Raw genomic sequence first — 20262 nt, forward strand, 5'->3', positions numbered from 1 at the left:
TGACAAGATAAAAGGGTTTAGAAACAAGCAATTAACAGACAGGCATAAAACAACAAACCCGCTTTGCAACAATGGCAGCACACTGGGCATCAACTGACTTCTACAGAGCACTTAAGACACACATACACGTGGCCCTTACGGGCCAGCCTCTGTGCCTGCTCACACTGGCACCGTGTGTCTCATGTAAAAATCTGCGTCCATGTTCAAAGCTATAATTTTGACATTCACACAAGTACAAAGGCCCTTAATTATCCAACCAAAAAAGAGGCAGACAGAGGCCATCCATTTTCTCTGCAAGATTTAGTGCACCTTGTGCCTCTTGACAACAGCCTTGTCTCCAGAGGAGTAAGACTGGTTTTCTCCAAAGCCAATTTGTGCCTTACAGCAGGTATTTGCCAGGAGGAAGGGGCTGTTGAAAACAAAATCCCCCACTGAATTACGGCTGCTTTCAGCCTCCACAAGCTGCTTCCAAAGCTCTGTTAGCCTTGGAAAGACCAGATGAAAGGGCCCAGTTTGCTGCACTGCTGCAACAGCAGATTGTACTGTAACTTCTTAGCAGAAAGTCTAAACTGGATTCTGACCTCATCTAGCCCCAATCAGTTCCCTCTTCACTCTAGATCCAAAAGGAGACAAGTTTAACACACTGCTGTTTAACGCTGAAATACTGGGCATTAGTTGAATTCCACGTTTCCCATGAGAGGGTTGCATCCATCACATATTCTGCAATGTCTAAACACGTCGCTGCACTCTGGCTATTCCACACGGATTGTTCAACACCTGCATTACAAAGCTGCCTCCAGCGTATGTTTTAATAACCATTAGAAGAGCGTGGAAGATTTGATTTGGTGTAACACCCATTACCTATCTAAGAACGAAATATTCAGGAAATGGAAGAGCGGGCACAACCATGTCTGAACTGCGAGGCTTATCTGAAGTGTTCATGGCACTGCACGATGTTGGAAACATCTCCATCTCCACATGCATCACAGGCAAAACTAGTGAACAAGAACAACAATCTCTCCAGCTCACTGCATCCAACCATCTTGTTGCTTCTGGTGTCAGATTCTGGTAAGCAACTACTTTATTCTTTAAATTGCAATTAAATTTATGTTTGGGAAAAGATCACTTCTGAACAACTGAACTTCTTGTCTCGATTTTCAGCTTCACAGTTTTCCCTGATACAACAACTCCAAAAAGCAATACAAACTGGACATTCACAAACCCAGCTCTCTGCAGGTCCAGAAGTCAAGAAACATCCATGCCTTTTTGCACTGAAAACAGCAAACCCACAGCACAAACATGACATTGGCAGGGCTCGCTGGGAGAGGAAACATCTAACACCAGTGGCGTTAAGAAGGCAGGCCATGGATTGTTCCATAGGTGCTGCAAAGGCATCTAAGGAAATCTGCTTACATCATTCAGTTTTATGATATTTCTAACCATCTGTATGCCTCTAGTGCAAAGTGTGAGGGCTGCAGTTGAGAAATTGAAACCCACTGCATGAGACCAACTGACTCGCCTGGAAGAGCAAAGCAGACAAGACCCTGAACTCACAAGACCAAAACCTTGACACTTTTCTTTCCCACCTTCCTTCTCCCAAATATGCCACAGTGACTTCTCTTGCATCTGTGGACTATCACAGCGATGATGCTATCAGCTCAGCCACACAAAACTACCTATTATTGTCACACAGCTGGCTCTGGCTTTACCCCTACTGGAAGGAGGGGAAGAGACAGAGCCCAGATGAAGACCAGCACATGCTTTGCCGTTATGCAGCCTGCTGCTGAAGGAGCAGGTAATACTTTGGTTCAGCAGCTGCCACTCTGGCACCACTCCTCAGGACAGGCGTTCACCAGACAAATTAGCCACGTGACGTTCATACATTCAGCAAGCTTCCGTATGATGGTACCTGCAGCATTCAAGCAGCCTCCAAACTAACCAGGGTTTTCTCTCAATCAAACTATAGGTACCTTTCTCAAAAATGTCCCTTGCCTCGCTTACTTCAGTTGGAAACCTCAGCCTAAGAGAAGCAACCTGTGGGCACTTGCAGCTGCACACGTTCAGACATTCACTGGAAGATGTGGAAAGAATAAAGTCATGGTCTTCACACGAGGGTGGATAACAACACATTTCTAAACAACCTGCTCCTTTCCTACAATCAAAAAAAACCTCTCAATCCCTAATGAGTCAATCTTTTTGAAGCACGCACCACAAACCAGAAAGTCTAAGAGCAATCTACAGAGGCCAAACGTTCATTTCACACACCCCCCTCTGCTTTAAAGAGCCGATATGCACTCTTAAAAGAGCTGCAATTCTGTGGCAAAGGAAGCAAACTCAGTTCTCCACCAGATTTCCTGCACGACTACAGGCAAGCCCCTTAATGGAAGTTTGCTTCAGATCCTCGTTTGCAAAACAGGGAAAAGACTTCCTCGCGCGAGGAGAGAGTTCAACGCTCGGCAGTTCTTTGCAAAGTTACGGCCGCTTGCCCAAGCTAAGTACAGCGAGCAGGGCCGGAGGAGCGCAGGGCAGCCCGCTCCGCGTCCCGGTTCGCACGCCTGGGGTAGGTTAGGGCGCCGGGCGGGCCGAGGGCTTGTCGCTGCTGACCGCACCGTACGTGTTGCCATACTACGAGCGAAGCCAAGGCGCGGGCTGAGGGACAGGGAGAGAAAAGCACAGACCAAACAGAGTCGGTTCAGAGCAGAGCCCGCACCCCGGGGCCCGCCCGCCCCCAGGCCCACACAACGCTCTTCCCCGCCGCGGCTCCCCTCCAGGCCTCGGCCCGGCCCCGCCCCGGCCCGGCCCGGCCTCCCTCCCTCCCCGCCCCCGGGCGCGGTTAGGCCGCGGCGCCGAGGCCCCATTCCTGCCCCTCGCCCCGCCATCTCCTCCTCGGCAGCTCCGTCGCGCTCCCCTCGGCACCCCCGCGCGGCGGCGGGGCCGCTCCGCGCCGCGGCGGGGCCGGATGGAAGCCGATCCCCCGCGGCCCACAGCTCCCGCCCCGGCCGCACTCACATCCTCGGCGCCCGCCACAGCCCTCGCTCCGGGCCCGTCGCGCGCGACCGACGCAGCGCGGGCGGGAAGTGGGGCCGCGCGGCGCGCGCCGATGGCGTCACGCTCCGGGGGACGGGGGGGGGGGGGGGGCGGGGTGGGTTTAAAGGGACAGGGCGGGAGCAGAGGGACAGTCGGGGTGTCCTTGGGGAGCGAGCAGGGGAGCAGCCATGGGACGAGAAGAAAACAGACCGCATGTTACTGCAGAGAGAGAGAAATCAGAGCTCGTCAGAGCTCCGGTGCTAACAGGCCGTGGCTGTGACGGGCGAAGGACACCGACCGCCAGGACAAACGGCAGCCGGAAAAGTCCGGTCGCGTTTACTAGAGCACCCTAGGACGGAGCCGGCTCTGTGGGTGCCAGCCCCATGCCTGCAGCTGTGTCTGACCTGTGCTGCCCCATGGACTGAGCAGTTAGTCCCATTTGTTCTGGGCTTGCTTGTCTGATTTTCGCAGCTACGCTTCTTGGTGTAATAAAAGTTGTTAAGTCTTCTTACAAACATTGTCCTGTTTGATAATAATAATAGCCAGGGCTTCAACGCTTGACTTTCCGTAAGGGACAACCCAGCAAGCTGCAGGCCTTCACTGGCAGATGCTGGGCGCTCTGTCACGTCCAGGTTGCAGATTCCCGACACACCAGTCTCTAATTTGACGTTGTGGCAGATGCGTCCTCTTGGGACAGGGAGCAGAAAGGGCTGTGTTCCACAGAGGGGACTCACCTGCCACCGGACTTGCAGAAGTGCAAGAAAAATGTGAAGAAAAGAGTGAAAAACTTAAGATGGAGCACCATCCAGTGGCATTTCATAAATACAAAGATTTATGTGGGTAGGACATTTTCTCTCATTTTTTTCTTTTTCTTTTTTTCTTTTTTTTTCTTTTTTCCCAAAACATGTGTGCTGTGAACTTACAAGGAAATTTGCCGTCCACCTGGAGGCACTGATCTTCTGACCTGGTCATGTTGGGTTCCAGCTGGGCTGGCTGCCCGACTTCTGACTTCAAAGGAACAAAGCCAGAAGTGTACTCTGACCTCATTCCGGATGCAGGGCCTTACACACCACAAACTGTCCCAAGAAGCAGGCGTGCTAGTCTGCTGAAGTGCGATCATAGGCATTTTGGTTAAACTCCTAAGATTTTAATCTTTGTGCTCCTCTGTGGAAGGAAGACGGCTCTATCTCCTGAGCACAGCATGAGAATACGCCCAGTCTACCTCGCAGAGCAGGCAGGAACATGGCAGGTATCTGTGAGATCATGTGGCACAAGGAGAGGAATTGATTTATTTTCTCTTCTGCTGCAAAACCAAGGGGGTATTACATGAAAGTAGCCACGGGCAGGTTCAGAAAAAAAACACAAGGAGGTTGTTCTTCACACAACATCTTGTTAAAGGGCAGATTTCCCTGCCACAGGACGTTGTGGCCTGCTAAAAGTTTACATGGGTTCAAAAATAAACTGGACTATCAAGAACTATTGGTAGACTGTCTTGATGACCTTAGAATCATAGAATCATTTAGGTTGGAAAAGACCTTTAAGATCATCGAGTCCAACCGTTAACCTAGCCCTGCCAAGTCCACCCGTGAACCATGTCCCTAAGCACCACATCTACGCTGCTTTTAAATCCCTCCAGGGACAGTGACTCAGCCACTGCCCTGGGCAGCCTGTTCCAGTGCTTGACAACCCTTTAGGTGAAGAAATTTTTCCTAATATCCAATCTAAACCTCCCCTGGCACAACTTGAGGCCGTTTCATCCTATCACTTGTTACTTGGGAGATCAACCCTCACCTCGCTCCAGCCTCCTCTCAGGCAGCTGCAGAGAGCGATGAGGTCTCCCCTCAGCCTCCTCTTCTCCAGACGGAACAGCCCCAGTTCCCTCAGCCGCCCCTCACGGGACTTGTGCTCCAGACCCCTCACCAGCTTTGTTGCCCGTCTCTGGACGCGCTCCAGCTACTCAACGCCTTTCTGGTAGAGAGGGGCCCAAAACTGTACACAGCATTCGAAATGCGGCCTCACCAGTGCCGAGTACAGGGAACAATCACTGCCCTGGTCCTGCTGGCCACACTGTTCCTGACACAAGCCAGGATGCTGTTTGGCCTTCTCAGACAGTCTCTCAATGCTGTGCTGGGGTGAGTGTATTTTGTGAAGTGCAACTACACACTTGCACGGCTTTTATATTCCCACCCAGGCACCTGCTTGTCAGCCTGCTGCAGATGGGGCGCTGACCGAAGGAACGTGTGGACTGACCCAGAACATCTGGTGTTTTCTGCTTTCTTCCAGCTAACTTGTTACATGTGAAATTTTAAGCACTGTAACTTTAATTCTTGAGTTTTATGGTGCTTTATTAAAACCTTCAGTCCATTTTTTGTGCTGCCCATTCTTGTGCTAACCAATTTTGTGCATTATTTAGTATAACCACTGAGTGAAAGAATACTTAATGAACGTGTCTGTTCAGCAGCCATGGCTGGAGAACAAGCCATGATACACCTGAACCTCTTCTATAACACATTTTAGCTACAAATCTGAAAACCGCTTTATGAAAGACGACAAGTACCACTGCCTTGATTCAATAAACAGCCATAGGGACTAAAGATCAGGCCTCACAAAGGTAAGCTGGAAGTCTCAGCCTGCCTTACCCGCAGGACCTATAGCTTTCAGCGGGTTGTACTGTTTAGCGATGGCCTTTTGGCGCTCAGTCCCAATCTCGCCTCCACCCCAAGTACTGCCGCAGAGAGATGGTCCCGCGGGAGAGGCCATGCTTCCTTGGGCGGGAGGGATGCAGGCCAGGCTTGTTCCCACTTGTCTGTGCTCACTGCTGTTAGGCTCTCGGCATGATGTTTACAATTTTCTTTTCTTTCAGCTGTAGCAAAGCTACACGGCAAGCTCTCAGCCCTAGACTTCAGGAAGGCAGACTTCGGCCTCTTCAGGGACCTGATGGGCCAAGTGCCATGGGAGGCGGCCCTGGAGGGAAGAGAGGCCCAGGAAAGTTGGTCCATATTCAAGGAGCACCTCCTCCAAGCTCAGCAGGAGTGCATCCCGGTGAAAAACAAGTCGGGCAAAAAGGCCAGGAGGCCGGCGTGGATGAGCAAGGAGCTCCTGGACCAACTGAAAGTAAAGAAGGAAGCCTATAGAGGGTGGAAGCGGGGACCGGTAGCCTGGGAGGACTACAAAGAGGCTGTGCAAGTGGCCAGGGATAAGGTAAGGAAGGCCAAAGCCCTGGCAGAACTGAATCTGGCCAGGGATATAAAATGCAACAAGAAGAGCTTTTATAGGTACGTAGGGGACAAAAGAAAGTCCAGGGAAAATGTAGGCCCCCTCCAGAAGGGAACTGGTGTCCTGGTTACCCAGGACATGGAGAAGGCTGAGGTTCTCAATGACTTTTTTGCCTCAGTCTTCACCAACAAGAGTTCCTGTCCCACCACCCAAGCTGTAGAAGGTGCAAGCAGGGACTGCGAGAATGAAGAACCACCCATTGTACTCGAAGAGCAGGTTCAGGATCATCTGAGGAACCTAAAGGTGCACAAGTCCATGGGACCTGATGAGATCTATCCGCGGGTCCTGAGGGAACTGGCGGATGAAGTTGCCAAGCCACTGGCCATCATATTTGAGAAATCGTGGCGGTCTGGTGAGGTCCCCGATGACTGGAAGAGAGGGAACATAACCCCAATTTTTAAAAAGGGGAACAAGGAAGACCCGGGTAACTACAGGCCGGTCAGCCTCACCTCTGTGCCTGGCAAGGTCATGGAGCAGATTCTCCTGGAAACCATGCTAAGGCACATGGAGAGCAAGGAGGTGGTTGATGACAGCCAGCATGGCTTCACCAAGGGCAGATCGTGCCTGCCCAATCTGGTGGCCTTCTATGACGGGGTAACAGCATCGGTGGACAAGGGACGAGCAACAGACATCATCTACCTGGACTTGTGCAAAGCTTTTGACACTGTCCCGCATGACATCCTTCTCTCTAAACTGGAGAGACATGGCTTTGATGGACGGACCACTCGGTGGATAAGGAGTTGGCTGGATGGCCGCACTCAGAGAGTGGTGGTCAATGGCTCGATGTCCATGTGGAGACCTGTCACGAGTGGCGTCCCTCAGGGGTCCGTGCTGGGCCCGGCCCTGTTCAACATCTCTGTCGGCGACATGGACAGTGGGATAGAGTGCACCCTCAGCAAGTTCGCCGATGACACCAAGCTGTGTGGTGCCGTCGACACGCTGGAAGGGAGGGATGCCATCCAGAGGGACCTTGACAGGCTGGAGAGGTGGGCCCGTGCCAACCTCATGAAGTTCAACCAGGCCAAGTGCAAGGTCCTGCACCTGGGTCATGGCAATCCCAGGCACAAATCCAGGCTGGGCAGAGAATGGATTGAGAGCAGCCCTGAGGAGAAGGACTTGGGAGTGCTGGTGGACGAGAAGCTCAACATGAGCCGGCAATGCGCCCTTGCGGCCCAGAAGGCCAACCGCATCCTGGGCTGCATCAAGAGGAGCGTGGCCAGCAGGTCGAGGGAGGTGATTCTCCCCCTCTACTCTGCCCTGGTGAGACCCCACCTGGAGTACTGTGTCCAGTTCTGGAGCCCCCAACACAAGAAGGACATGGATCAGTTGGAGAAGGTCCAGAGGAGGCCACGAAGATGATGAGAGGGCTGGAGCACCTCTCTTATGAGGACAGGCTGAGAGAGTTGGGGCTGTTCAGCCTGGAGAAGAGGAGGCTCCGGGGAGACCTGATAGCGGTCTTCCAGTACCTCAAGGGGGCCTACAAGAAAGATGGGGAAAGGCTGTTTAGTAGGGCCTGTTGCAATAGGATGAGGGGTAATGGTTTTAAAATAGAGGGGGGTAGATTTAGATTGGAAATTAGGAAAAAAATTTTTATGATGCGAGTTATAGAACACTGTCCCAGGTTGCCCAGAAAGGTGGTGGAGGCCCCATCCCTGGAAACGTTCAAGGCCAGGCTGGATGAGGCTCTGAGCAACCTGATCTGGTTGGGGATGTCCCTGCTCCTTGCAGGGGGGTTGGAGTAGACTAACCATTCTATGATTCTATGATTCTATAATGACTGTCTGGTCCCAAAGCCATGCACACCCTTATTAGAATCATAGAATCATGGAATGGTTTGGATGGAAAGGGATCTTTCAAGGCCATGCAGTCCAACTCCCCTGCCAGGAGCAGGGACATCTCCAACCAGATCAGGTTGCTCACAGCCCCGGCCAACCTGGCCTGGAATGTTTCCAGGGATGGGGCATCCACCGCCTCGCTGGGCAACCTGGGCCAGTGCTCCACCACCCTCAGTGTATGTCTTCCTGATGTCCAGTCTGAATCTGCCTCCTTCTATTTTAAAACTATTACCCCTCGTCCTGTCACACCAGGCCCTGCTGAAGCCATTACTCTCATAATGGCTCTTGTCTCTCCAAGGGTGGTCTGGCGAGTTCACTGAACCAGCAGAAAAGTAATACTGCTGTGAAGAAAAAGCAGTTTCCTGCCGGTTCTCTCCCTGGAGCTGCCAGCAGCAGGCCAGCCCCAGCACGGTGGCAGGGTGCCGGGGGGTCTGCTAGCAATCGACATGACTGCCAAGCCTGAGCAAGAAGAGAGGTTTGAACGTCCCGTTCGGGGGCAGAAGCAGAGGCGACAGCGGCAGAGCATGTGTCTGCTTCAGCCTCACAGCGAACGGCAGGGCCATGACCAGGCCCGCAGTGCAGCCCACCACCACCGCTGGGCCCGGGAGCTCTCGGGCCGGCACTGCTGCCTCCTGCCCCGCTCCTGCGGGGCTTCTCCGCCGTCCTCTGACACAGCGGTGACCTGGGACGGGCCGGCCGGCCGGTGGGGCCGGAGCACGGCTGCCCCGAAAGAGTTAAAGGCGGGCTCCTCCCTGCCGGTACACAACTCCCGGGCGACCTTCCCAGCAGCCTTCGCTGGCTCTGCCCCAACCAAACAAAGAGGGCAGTGGGTTTTCAAACGGCAGCCTCCCAAAAAAGTTGGCTGTTGGTCCCTGGCCTGGGACCCTGGCTGGCCGCGGCCACCCGAGGATGCAGCAGCGGCAAGTGGGGGCCGTCGCCCGGGAGTCGCCCAGCGGTCGCCGTTAGTCCCTGTACGTGGGTGCGCTGCCCGTTTGTTTCTGTGCGTTAGGCTGTGCGGGTGATGGGGAGGGGTGCAGAGACACTTCTGGCAGCGGTGATTTGCGGGGTGCGAGCGGCGGGGAGGGGGCCGCAGCCCGGAGAGGGTCAGCCCCCGCGGCCCGCAGCCGTCCCAGGCGCGGAGGGAGCGCAGCGCTGCTGCTCGGTCCGGGGACGCGCTCCGGGCGGGGAGGCCGGGGGCTGGGGCCGCGCTGGGGCTCGGTGTCCGAGCTGGGAGCGGCGTGCCCCATCTGAAGTGCTGTCCCCCGGCTGCCTCTCGAACTCGCACGTTCTCCAGCGGAGGAGCAGGCGCCCGTTAGACCTGCCCGTGTGTCCATGTACTGCTGGGTGGTGGGTTTCAGGCAGCAGACAGTCACAAAGCTGCTCCAGCCAAGACACCGAAGGCAAGCAGGAGAGGAGAGAACGGAGCTCCGCGAGTGCTGCTTTTGGATCTTGCCCCGGTGTTTTTCTTTACCCTCATTCCTGCACCTCCAGACTGCTGCTGAGAACCGCGCCGTTGACTGCCAGCTCTGCCGGCGAACGGCTCCAGCGGCCCGTGCTGGTTGGGACTGGTTAAGTCAGCCTCTCTAAGCGCCACCTGAGGCTGAAAGTGCTTGTCCTGTGTGTTGCACCATCTTGCAACTGGGTGCTTCATCTTTCCTCCCTATTAATTGGCTTTGGGTTGTGAAGCTGCAGTGACGTGGTGGCGTGGCTGCAGAGAGCTCTCCCTGAGCCCCAGAAGACCCAGGTGATCAGCGGGTTATTCTACCAACAGCAGCACAAAACCACTGGCGTGGATTTTATTGTGGTGAGGCACAGGCATTGTAGGGATTGCTCTGCTGCGCTGGCTCAGCCGGCAGCCTCTTGGTGCCGATGTTTTCCCCGTGCTTTGGTCTGTCTCCCTGTTCAGTCTGTTGCTCCTTCTGCTCCTCTGTTAGAGTGGGGCAAGATGTGTGTCTGGCTTCAGGAGATACAGTCTGCGTGGCTTTGCTAGACGAACTGCAGGATGGAGGATTTGTTCTCTAAGGGCTTGGAAACTTTTCATCCTAGCATGTTTTAACAGCCTTGGTTATCTCTGCAGAGAGTTGAGATTAGTCCAGGTCTCCAAAAGCTGCACTGTCGAGTAGCTATATAGATTTGGAACAGCAGAAAAATGAGGTTGTTGGGGTTCCCCCCTAATCTGCACAATGAGGTGAACTTAGCAGTTTAGCTGAAATGCTTCTAGGTGAATTAAGTCAGCAGTAGTCTCTGAACATCTGGCCTGCCCTCTCTTGAGGCCTGAGGCTGATTCTTGCAGTGCACGCCGGCAGCTCGAGGCTCCAGGACTGTCTGTGCCTGGATGTGCCTGTATGCTTTTGTATTTCAGGGCTCTTAGTCTAAAAACTGTGCCATGATGCACTTTTTCTCTGTTTTCCTGCAAGACTTACAAAGCATGCCCTGATGCTGTAGGAACATGCCTGCTGAATGTTAACCTTCCTCAAATATCCTGGTTTCACCACAAGGAACAAATACCATGTTACACTTTGTGGTGATTTATTTGTTTCTTATTTGAGTGTGTGAAGAACACTAGAAATTCAAGGTATGGTTGTGGTTTAGCCTTTGCAGCTCTCTCTGCTGGGAGGGCTGCATCTGCGGAGAGCAGAGACTAAAAGGTGCAAAACACTTTAAGGAGAGGCTGATGTTGACTGTACAGGTAAAGGCAGTGAGATACTTGTAGTTATTGTTCTTGTCTGAATGCTTAAGCTCAGCTTGAAGAGTTTGTTCAAGGGATCAACCGTGCTGAATTTCTCAGACCACATGATACGGTGTTGACATTGACCCATGGTTTTTGAGCTGCAGGAGAGCTGATCCAATGCAAAGCCTTTCTGCACAAGCTATCCACCAGCACGATTTTATAGTGCCGCCACTTTGCGTTGTGTGTCTTGGGATCCTTTGACCATCAAGGTGGATTTTTCTGTATTCCTGAGCTTCCTCCATCCCTTTCCTCAAACATGAGGGAACGGTACTGTTTATACGGCTGGTACCCTGAGCCCCCAAACAGTCCTATTTACCCTGTCACCTTGCCTTCATACCCTGTTTCCCAGCTAGCACAAGGCTGGAGTGGCGTTGTCTGCATCAAAAGCAAACTATGTGTATCATCCTACTCATAATTTATGAGCCCCAAAACTGCTAATTAAAGAAACCTCAGAGGGACCCAGCTTTCTTCAGCTTGCACGTGCTGCAAACCTTAAAGTAGAACCTTAAGGTTTTGTATTTTCCATTTGAGGATCCCATTTTTAAAGTGTGGCCAGGCAGGGGACTAGCTCCTCAACTGCTCCTCAAGCAGAGCCTAAAGGAACAGGTTGATTGTCAAAGGTGATGGAGCAAAGCTAGGTCTGGGCTCTGAACAGCTCACTTCCAAATCCCGGGAGGGATATACAACCCTTCCTGCTTTCCTGGTTGCAAGAAGCTCTCTTCCATATCTGAATCAGGTCTAAACCAGCACTGTCCTCCTTGTGCTTCTGGGGGATGTTTTTAATATTTCCCCCCTCCTCTGAGCTGCTGCAGAGTGAAAAAGAACTCATCGTGCCAGCTTTTGCAGTGGCTGTTTAGAATGCTGCGGGGAAGCAGTAAAACCGCTGAGGATGGATCCGTGTCCCTCCCCAGCTGCTTGCAGCTGCTCCAGCTCCCCAAAGGCGTGCTGGGGATCTGAGAAGGCAGCTGGAAATGGGAGGCAGAGAGAAGGGTGTGCAAGAGGACTTCGCCGAGCCGCCATCAGCCACAAGGCCCAGGGTGGAGGGAATTCTGGCAGATTGGGCTTGTGGCTCCTTATGAGGTCCATGAGGATCAATTCCCTATTGCTAACACCTTCCCCTTCTTTATTTTCCTGCTTTTGCGGAGCAATGGATGTCCTCTGCCTCCATTACAAGTTGGTCAAACTGTTTCCTGTCCCATGCCCTGGTACCCTGGCCTTGCCCCGTACAAAGGCAAAGGAAGGGAAAGGGAAGGGACATCCCCACACTTAACTTTGTCCTTCATGGTCCTGCGTGGACCTTCTTAGGGCAGGAGTACTTTGCACTCTAGGCAGTACAGCAAGCTCTTGCGTCTAATGTGCGCTGGGTTGTTAACAACATATAGCGGCCATTTTCAGTTGCTGAGACCAGACCAGATGAGCTGCATCTTCTCACTCTCCATGGGTCGCAGCTTTTCCCTCAGCTGCTCCTCCCTCTTCCCCGTTCACAGCCGTTCTCAGCATCAGCAGTTTGTCTCACTTGCTCCGCCTTGGTACCTGCTGCTCTTGGGGCTGCGCTGCTTCTGAAATGATGGATTGAAGCTTGTTGCTGCGGTTAAGTCCATCCACGGATAAATGCCTGCGTCTCCCCAAGGCTGTTCCACCCCGGAGGGCCAGGCTGGCTGCGGGCGTGCTGTCACGTGGCTAACCTGGATGACTTAAACAGCCATTGAGAAAACGCAGCCCCAGCGTAAAGCGGTTGCGTGACTGTGGGATGGCACTGCTGTCTGTTGAAGACTCTGCGGGGAGCTGACTCTCCCCTGCTTCACCCCAGCATGAATTTCAGAAGAAGCTTTGCTTTCACCTCCCCAGGGTAAAAACTGCCCTGTGTTCAAGCCGCGGCCTGCGGCTGTGAGACAGAAGGGAGAGGCAAATCTTCCTAGACATGAGTCAACTCTCTGGTCACACAACTGAAGCTCAGCTCCTGGAGAGTTTGGCGTTCAAACCCTGGTAATCAGGCCTGCAGGAAGAAACAGGTGGCAGTGCAGCTGGTGGGCGTACGCGTGTGCAGCAAGCGGGGGAGCTTTTCCCTGAGGGGCTCGCAGGGTGGATGCTGGGGAGCTCCTCTGCCTCGCGTTCACCTCCTGGGGCTGGGGCTCGCACTGGCGCCGAAACAAGCAGTGAAGAGGAAAAGCCTGCTGCTTGCCCTAAGGCTAATGGTGAGGTAATTTCACCTGGGCTGTAGGAAACTTGGATTCATGCTCTTCCTCCTCCTCAGACCTTCAATCCACTCTGCCTGGAACTGCAGGAACTTCAGAACTTCCTCTGAAGGAACTCTGGGGTGTGCACGCGTGCTGCCGCCTTTCTCCTCTCTTGAGGCTCTTCCATTTTGTATATAACATTTTCTGGGCTGGAGAGCAGGAGAGCTAAGGAAATAATCCTGGTGATGAGAAGGTTGCTCCAGGCTCTAGTCTTTCTGTACTGCGTGCAGAGTTACAGAACAGAGGCGTTACCAGCAGCAATGCCTGGTTGAAGGAGCTTTCACAGCTACAGCTAAGAACTTGAAAACTTAAGGCATTGCAAGGGTTCAGCAGCAGCTGAAGAAAGGGTAGCTGACCTGAAATTTGGACAGAGGCCTAAATCAGCAGGCTGAAGCAAAATTCCTTTTGCAGGCCTGGCTGTATAACAAAACATGCAGCTGCTCACACAAATGTGTACGTCCAGCTGGCTGGGAAGGGTCTCAAAAGCCGACCCACCAAAGGGCAAAGCTGGGAGCCTGTAGTGCTGCAGGACAGCCCTCTCCAGCCCTCGCCGTAAGCCGAGTGTTCCGGCCATTGCATCCCACTGTGAAACAGGGGGCGTGAGCGGGGAAAGGACGCTTGCAGACCCACGAGAAATCGCACTGAAGCAATCACAGCTGGTAGGGGAACGATGCTGCATCCACGCAGCCATGACTGCAGAATTCAGGCTTGCCGAACACCTCGCGGCTGCGGCTGGTGCGCGAGGCGATAGCCAGGGAGGTGGAGGTAGCCGTGGTTTCGGAACAGGGGATTTCTGGTGTCCACACACAGCTTGCAGCGCCCACACTTTGTCTGGAAACCTCCAAGCCAAGCAGGCTTTGTGGTCCTGCTGTATTTCAGAAATAGCAAAGGCTGAGTCAGCCCAGATGAGGGTGTTCCAGGGACTTTCTGGAGGAGACAAAACCTTTCTGTGTTCCTGATATCCGCAGAAATGAAATGGGGTAAAGGCAGAGAGTAAGCTCACATGATTGCAGTGCGGTGAATTTGCTTCCACTGATACACTCCCTTTCCCTGTCCCGCTGCAAAGCCACCGCTTGAACTAACTTCTCCTGAGTGGTGTAGGAAACTGCCAGAGGAACCACGCACACCCCCAGCCTGGCCCTGAGAATTGATAGGAAAATCAAAATCACAGGTCTAGGAAAATCTCTGAATCTCTCCCTCTCATTGGACTGATTTTTTTTTTTTCCTTGTCCAAAAACTATGGAGAGTTACAAAGATCTTGTAGGCCAGTTGAGTGTAAAGGTCTCATCTGTCAGTGTGTAACCTGAGCAGCTGCGTGGCGTAAGCTGCGTGCATGCCACAGACTGCAGCTCCGTTGGGAAAATCCCCTCTGGAGTGGGAGGAAGAGGGGAAGGGAGTGGGCTCAGCTGTGGAAGCGGGGAGCACGTTTAGTACAGGAAAACTGCAAGTTTGCAGCCAGCCTTAGGTAAAGAAAGGTGTAACTAGCGATGGAGCCAGACCCGAGCTGCCAGAGGGGCTGGCTGTTGTGATCTTGGAGGGAATTGCTGGAATGCTGTCTTGTCTGGAGGGGCAACATGTTGCCTTTGCTGGTGGCTTGTTTTTCCCACCCAGCAGCATAGGGAGCTGCCGCTGGGCACTTTGCACACCCTCACAGTGTCAGCGAGCAGGATTTGCGTGGGGGGGTCAGCGGGTGAAGAAAGAAGTAGCTGGCACCTGGGGACGGCACTGTGAGCTACATCCTCAGTGAAGAGGGAGCTGGGTGAGACGCTGCACAGAGTCAGCACATCTCCAAGGCGTGCTCGTCGTCTCCCATCCTGTGCGGAGGCTGGGTGAAGGCTACAGGCGTGGGGCGCTGGCTTTCCTGGCATGTACTTACGCTTTGTCTGTCACCAGCTGTTCAGATAGCTCCACCACTTTGCTTTTGCTCTGATGTCCTCTGGCCATGTCTTGAACCGCTGTGGGAGGAGGGCAGAGCTTCTTGCCAGGGCCTGAGCTCCCTGTGCCTGCAGCCACAGGAGGCTTGAGGTGGTGGTTGCGGGTAGCCTCTCCCCCTGGGATGGGGAGAGTTGGGTATTTCTGCCCTTTTCCTCTTGCTCTGTAGTTGCGGTGTCTGTTTTCCTGTATCCGCTATCCCCCAGCTCTTGTCTACCCAGTCCCTAATGCGCGTGGCAGGGCGTGGGGAGGCCTTTCCATGTAAATGGATCTGGCGCAAAGTGCAGACTTCATCTCTGGAGTTAATGTCTCTCTCTTTAGCCATGGAAGAAGTAAAACACAGAGGGGTACAACTCTTGTGGCGAATTAAGTGGCTTCATTTCTCCCTGTGGCTTTCTGTGCTGATGTGCAACAGTCTGTGTGCCTCCTTGGCCAACAAAACACATTACTGTCCTTGTTAAGATCCACACGTGCCTGGGGAAATGGCGTTGGGAGAAGGTTTTGTGTCACATCTGCTTGACAGCAACCATGTAGTGGTCAGCCTCTATCATACATTGCTGATCCGAAGTGGGTTTTGCTCTCCTATCGGAATTGTGGAAGTGGGATGTTTTGGTAAGACGAAACCCAAAAGTGTCCTTTTGGCAGCAGTTGCAGCACCCGCGTGTCCAAGAAATGCCTGCAGGTGAAGGAAGCTGAGAGGAAGTGAAAAGCCCCTCCACCATTGTGTACACACATAGGTGGGTATGTGTACAGATATGCAGGCCTGTCCCCACATGATGTCAGCGTATATATACACATACGCAACTCCAAGCACCGTCCCTCCTGACCTGGCCCTGCCAGGATGCCTGCAGTCAGGGACAGGGCTGGTCTGGGTGCGACCCAGTGGAGACATGCGTGTGAGGGCCATAACAGCAGCGCGGTCCCTGCTGTGCCCCAGCGCACACGCAGCGCGTGTCTCCACGTCCTGAGCCACTGACTCCACCAGCCAAGGCTGTATGCGTGGGGAGAGAGGGTAAACAGAAGTGCAGTAATTACATTTCCAGTTGTCCCTTCCTTGCCACTGGTGTATAAATGGTTGCTTTTGGTTCTCCCAAAGGTACGGGGCAGTGTCGTCTCCAGACCTGAAGGCAGCAGGGGTTTCCAGGCAGTAGGTGTCAACGTGGGCATACCTGGTTCTGCTGGCTAGAGCCTTCCAGGCCACCAAGGAGGCACAAGGCCCTGCAGGGACCTGCCAGCCTCGCGCGATGAACCACCGCTTGTCAGGACTCGCACCGAGCTCCCTGGGATACTGAGCCTGGGACTCTGACTGCTCCCGATTACTCGCCGTTCTGCTGGCAGTGGGGAATCGATGTCCAGTTTAGGACACTGGGCAGAGCCAAGCCTGTTACCAGCCTTCGTGCCCTTGGTGGACTGGGGGACGAGGCTGGACCCCTCGCTCTGAGGGGGCTCCACATGAGCGAGGGACGGGGTTTGGGCTATCCCTAGTCACTCTGGTGGGAAGAGCTGCTTCTATCCTCCTCTCCGCTGGGAACTGGGTCGCTGCTGGAAGCTGGGAATGGCACCGCGTGGATCCATGACTGGGGCTGGCAGTCCGGCGGCAGAGCACTAGCAGAGCCTGAGCACCATCGTGGGGCTCAGTGCTGCCTGGGGGGCTGCCGGCGTCCCCGCAGCAGCTGTGCTCCAGGGATGTAGGTGCTGGGCGCAGGAGGGGTGCTGGCAGCGATGGGTCGGCTGGATGACCATGCCAAGAGGAGAATCGTGGAGCTGCGTAGGGCTGGGCTGAGCTTCCGCAAGATCAAGAAGGTGCTGGAGCTGGACGACATCCGGGTGACGCCGCAGGCTGTGTACCTATTCCTCAAGCGGAAAAGCGTGGAGCTGGTGTCGGCAGCAGCTGGCTGGGACAGGGACCAGCCCTGGCCCCCACTGCAGGGGCGCGAGGCTGAGCCGCCCAGGCCACCGAGTGCCTGGTGCCCTGCAATGCCCGGTGGGGGCTCCGCGAGCATCCAGGTGCCCTGCCCTGCTGGCGGCCAAGGCACCAAGGAGAGCATCGTGATGGCTAGCACGGCCTCGCCCTGCAAGGACGGTGGGCAGCTCGGGGAGGCCCAGCCCATGGGATTGCCCCCCGGGAACGGTAAGGCCTGGCTCCCCATGGGGGGCTGCCACCATTGTCACCCCCAGCAGCGCTGGTGGGGGGAGAGGTCTCCCCATCGCCTGCGGGAGCCTCCTTGCGAGGCACTACTCGTGCTGTCTCTTGTAGGTGATGATGGCTCCACTGGCACCCCCTCGGCTCTGGGGAGCTGCCCAGCTCCAGGGGGGAGAGCCACCCCTCCACAGCCTCTGCCCAGCAGAGGGCAGCTGGTCACACCTCCTGGCAGGAACCCAGCCCTGATGGTGAAGAAGAAGATCATGGACAGAGCTATCCTCCTCCAGAAAAAGGTAGGGTGCCAGGTGGCATGGCGGGGTGGGAGAGCCCGTCTGCTCTGGCCGGGAGCTGGCATGCTGCCCGCTGGGACGGCCCTGCACAGTGCCCTGCTGCGTCTAACCCGTGCAGATGGGACAGGCCGTGGGGGATGACGGGCTCCTGAGATGCCCCCTCGACCTCTGCTAGCTGCGCTCTGGAGCAATGCTCAACCCTGACGCTTGGTGAGCTCGTCTGGGATGCCCCTCCGTCTGCTGGGGCCGTGGGGTGTGCTGCCCACCCGCCTGCAGCCAGCCCTCGCTGCTGCCCTTGCATGACGCTGGCTGCGGTGACGCCAGTTTCCACCAGCACTGGCCTCCAACCTGCGGCTCACGGACCCCCTCCTTAGGGCCTGGCCACCCTCCGGCGCACATCCAGCTGCCATAATCCCCAATGTGTGTACCCCCGCCTTGCTGTGCTACGAAACCCCCCCAGGCCATGGCCATGCCTATGCTGTCCCAGCAGAGCCACGTCCGTGCCGCCATCCCACCCACCATAGCGAGCATGTGGCCAGCTGCACAGCCAAGCCCAGCTTTGCTGGCTGCTGCAGTGAGCCGTGGGGCAAACGCAAGTGACCCAGCAGTCACGGGGCCGGCCCTGGGTCAGCTGCCAGCGGGGCAGTGTGGCTGCCCCAGCACACAAGGTTTTACCCCTTCAGAGCAGCCTCCGACCTCCAGAGACGTCATGCTGTTGCCCCACGAAGGATGGTAGGATGCTGGCACCCTTCTTGCCGTGGCATCCTGGATACAAACCACAGCTGTGAGTCCGGCTGCGCCTTCATCCACTGCCTGTCTCTGCTCAGACACAGCAAATGTCTTCTCCAGCCCACTCAGGTGTTTGCCAAGAGCCCTTGCCAGCTGCTTGAGCGGATGCAGGTTGTTCAACACCCTTTCCAGGAGAAAGGCTCCCCTGGGGTTCAAAACCAGCTCATAATCCCTCTTGGGGCAGAACAGCCCTTTGCTCCAGGGTGCAATACAAGAAATGGGAAGGCTGGAAAAAAAACCCCCAGGATACGCCATTTCAGCCTGGCTGTTGTCTAGCAGCACCCACCACCGGTGGCTGAGCATGTAGTGACAGCGCGCAGGGCAACGCGGAGTTCCTGCGGAGCAGCGGCATAGGGGCTGGCTGGGGATGAAGTGCCCCAGTGAGGTCTAGAGGTCCGCAACAAGATGATGACTTTCTCTCATGCCTTGTAGCTAAGTGCAGGATAAGCCCTTCTCTTGCTAATCGCCATTAAAGGAGCCACTGGTAACGTTTCACCTTCCCTTCTCGCCTGCCTCCTGCTACTCCAGGTCAAAGATGCCAGCACTCAGACTGCCCCACCAAACTCCGCGACTCCTGGAAATCAAAACCTTGCTTGGGGTGGACCAGTGCTTCCCCCTGCTCCCGGCTCCCATGCCATTGCCGAAACGCTGGATGCCGTGCAGACGGAGATCCAGAAGCTGAGCCAGGCCCTGCACGCGGTGCTGGAGAGGCAGTGCCGCCTGGAGCGCCGGCAGGAGCACCAGCAGCAGCTGCAGCAGGAGGTGCTGGTGGCGCTGCAGCAGCTCAGCTCCACTGTGAGCCACGGCTCCGTGCCAGCCACCCAGCCCTGCCTCCCCTTCAGCAGTGTGGCCGAGCCCTCGCCTGCTGTGCCAAACTTCAGCCAGTTCAAGATGGAGCTCATCTGACCTCACGCGACGCCAGCGTGCTGCAGCAGTGCCGCACTGACAGTGGGATGGAGCTGAGAAGAAGACCCACCTCTCGACGGCTGTGGCAGCTGCCTAAGGATTCTGTGGGGCACCCGGCAGAGAAGGGCTGGTGCCTCGTGTTTTCAGCCCTGAAAGGGGCTGCCTGGCACAAGAGAAGGGGCAGTGGGCAGCTCCCGTGCTGCCCATCCTGGCTGGCGCTGGAGCTGACGGCTGCCCCACAGACTTCCTGCAAGTAGGAGACGCGGCTAGGAGTGACTCGGCAGGGAGGCGGATCTCAAAGAAAACCTGAGGCTTCCTCTCATGTGGGCCAAGTGCTGTGGTGATCCATTACAGAAATGCTTTGTGCCCTCCCTCTGCTGGGCCCTGTTCAGTAAAAATCTAATACATCACGGTTCAGCAACAGCGTGGGATCTTCTTCACTTTACCTGTCCCTTGCCCCACCAGTCTGCAGACTGGATCTGTCTTGGGCACTGGCACCGTGCGCGGAGCTGCGCAGGGGGCTCAAACCCATGAGGTGAGAGCGTCTGCACACGAAGGATGCTAACAGAGGCCTGGCACCAGCCACCATCAGGGATATATCACACTTGTGCAGGAAACAATCTGTCACTGAGCAGGTTCCACCTGGGTCATCCTCCTCAGCCCAAGTTCTCAGCAGGTCTGGAGCCTGGCACTGCTCCTGCCTGCTGTCTGGCCACGATATCGGCAGGACAGAGGAGTAAGAGCTGCACCTGGGTGTGAGCTGGGCAGTTGTCTCTCCTCTAACCCTTTTTTTTTCTGGGCAGGACATCCTGGTTGCAGTCCCCAGCAGCAAGGGCAAGCCCTAGTGCAGGCTGGTGGTGGTACAGAGCTGCTCGAGCAGAGAGGGGTTGGCGAACTTTCACTGCAGCAGTGGAGTCCAGAGGGACTAGAAACTGGACTTGCCCGCCGGGTGGAGGTGTCTGCTGGGGGGCGGCCTTGGTTCATCCCCCAGCAGAGAACCTGGAGAGCAGACAGGGTTTGTCCTTCCTCTGCATCAGCCAAGCCGGCTTCCTTCATTCTGGTCACCATGCTTTGCACAAACCATACCTAACAGAAG

The 20262-nt window shown here is 55.2% G+C and overlaps 1 protein-coding gene across 3 annotated transcripts; it reads left to right on the plus strand.

The window, feature by feature from the left end:
* Positions 1-8943: 8943 nt before the first annotated feature.
* On the plus strand, positions 8944-19589 carry LOC147598865 (uncharacterized). Of its 3 annotated transcripts, none has more exons than XM_086760194.1 (4): positions 8944-9192; positions 16135-17169; positions 17296-17474; positions 18789-19589. In XM_086760194.1, exons 2-4 carry the CDS (start codon positions 16761-16763, stop codon positions 19164-19166), a joined length of 966 nt encoding a protein of 321 aa, XP_086616320.1. In that variant the 5' UTR covers positions 8944-9192; positions 16135-16760; the 3' UTR covers positions 19167-19589. The 3 variants fall into 3 exon arrangements, with proteins under 3 accessions (XP_086616320.1, XP_086616319.1, XP_086616321.1); XM_086760193.1 differs by having other exon boundaries at positions 8944-9109; XM_086760195.1 differs by lacking the exon at positions 8944-9192 and adding an exon at positions 15501-15775.
* Positions 19590-20262: the final 673 nt, after the last annotated feature.

The sequence above is a fragment of the Chlamydotis macqueenii genome, chromosome 15 (genome assembly GCF_036417535.1).
Source record: "Chlamydotis macqueenii isolate bChlMac1 chromosome 15, bChlMac1.mat, whole genome shotgun sequence".
NCBI classification, from domain to species: domain Eukaryota; kingdom Metazoa; phylum Chordata; class Aves; order Otidiformes; family Otididae; genus Chlamydotis; species Chlamydotis macqueenii.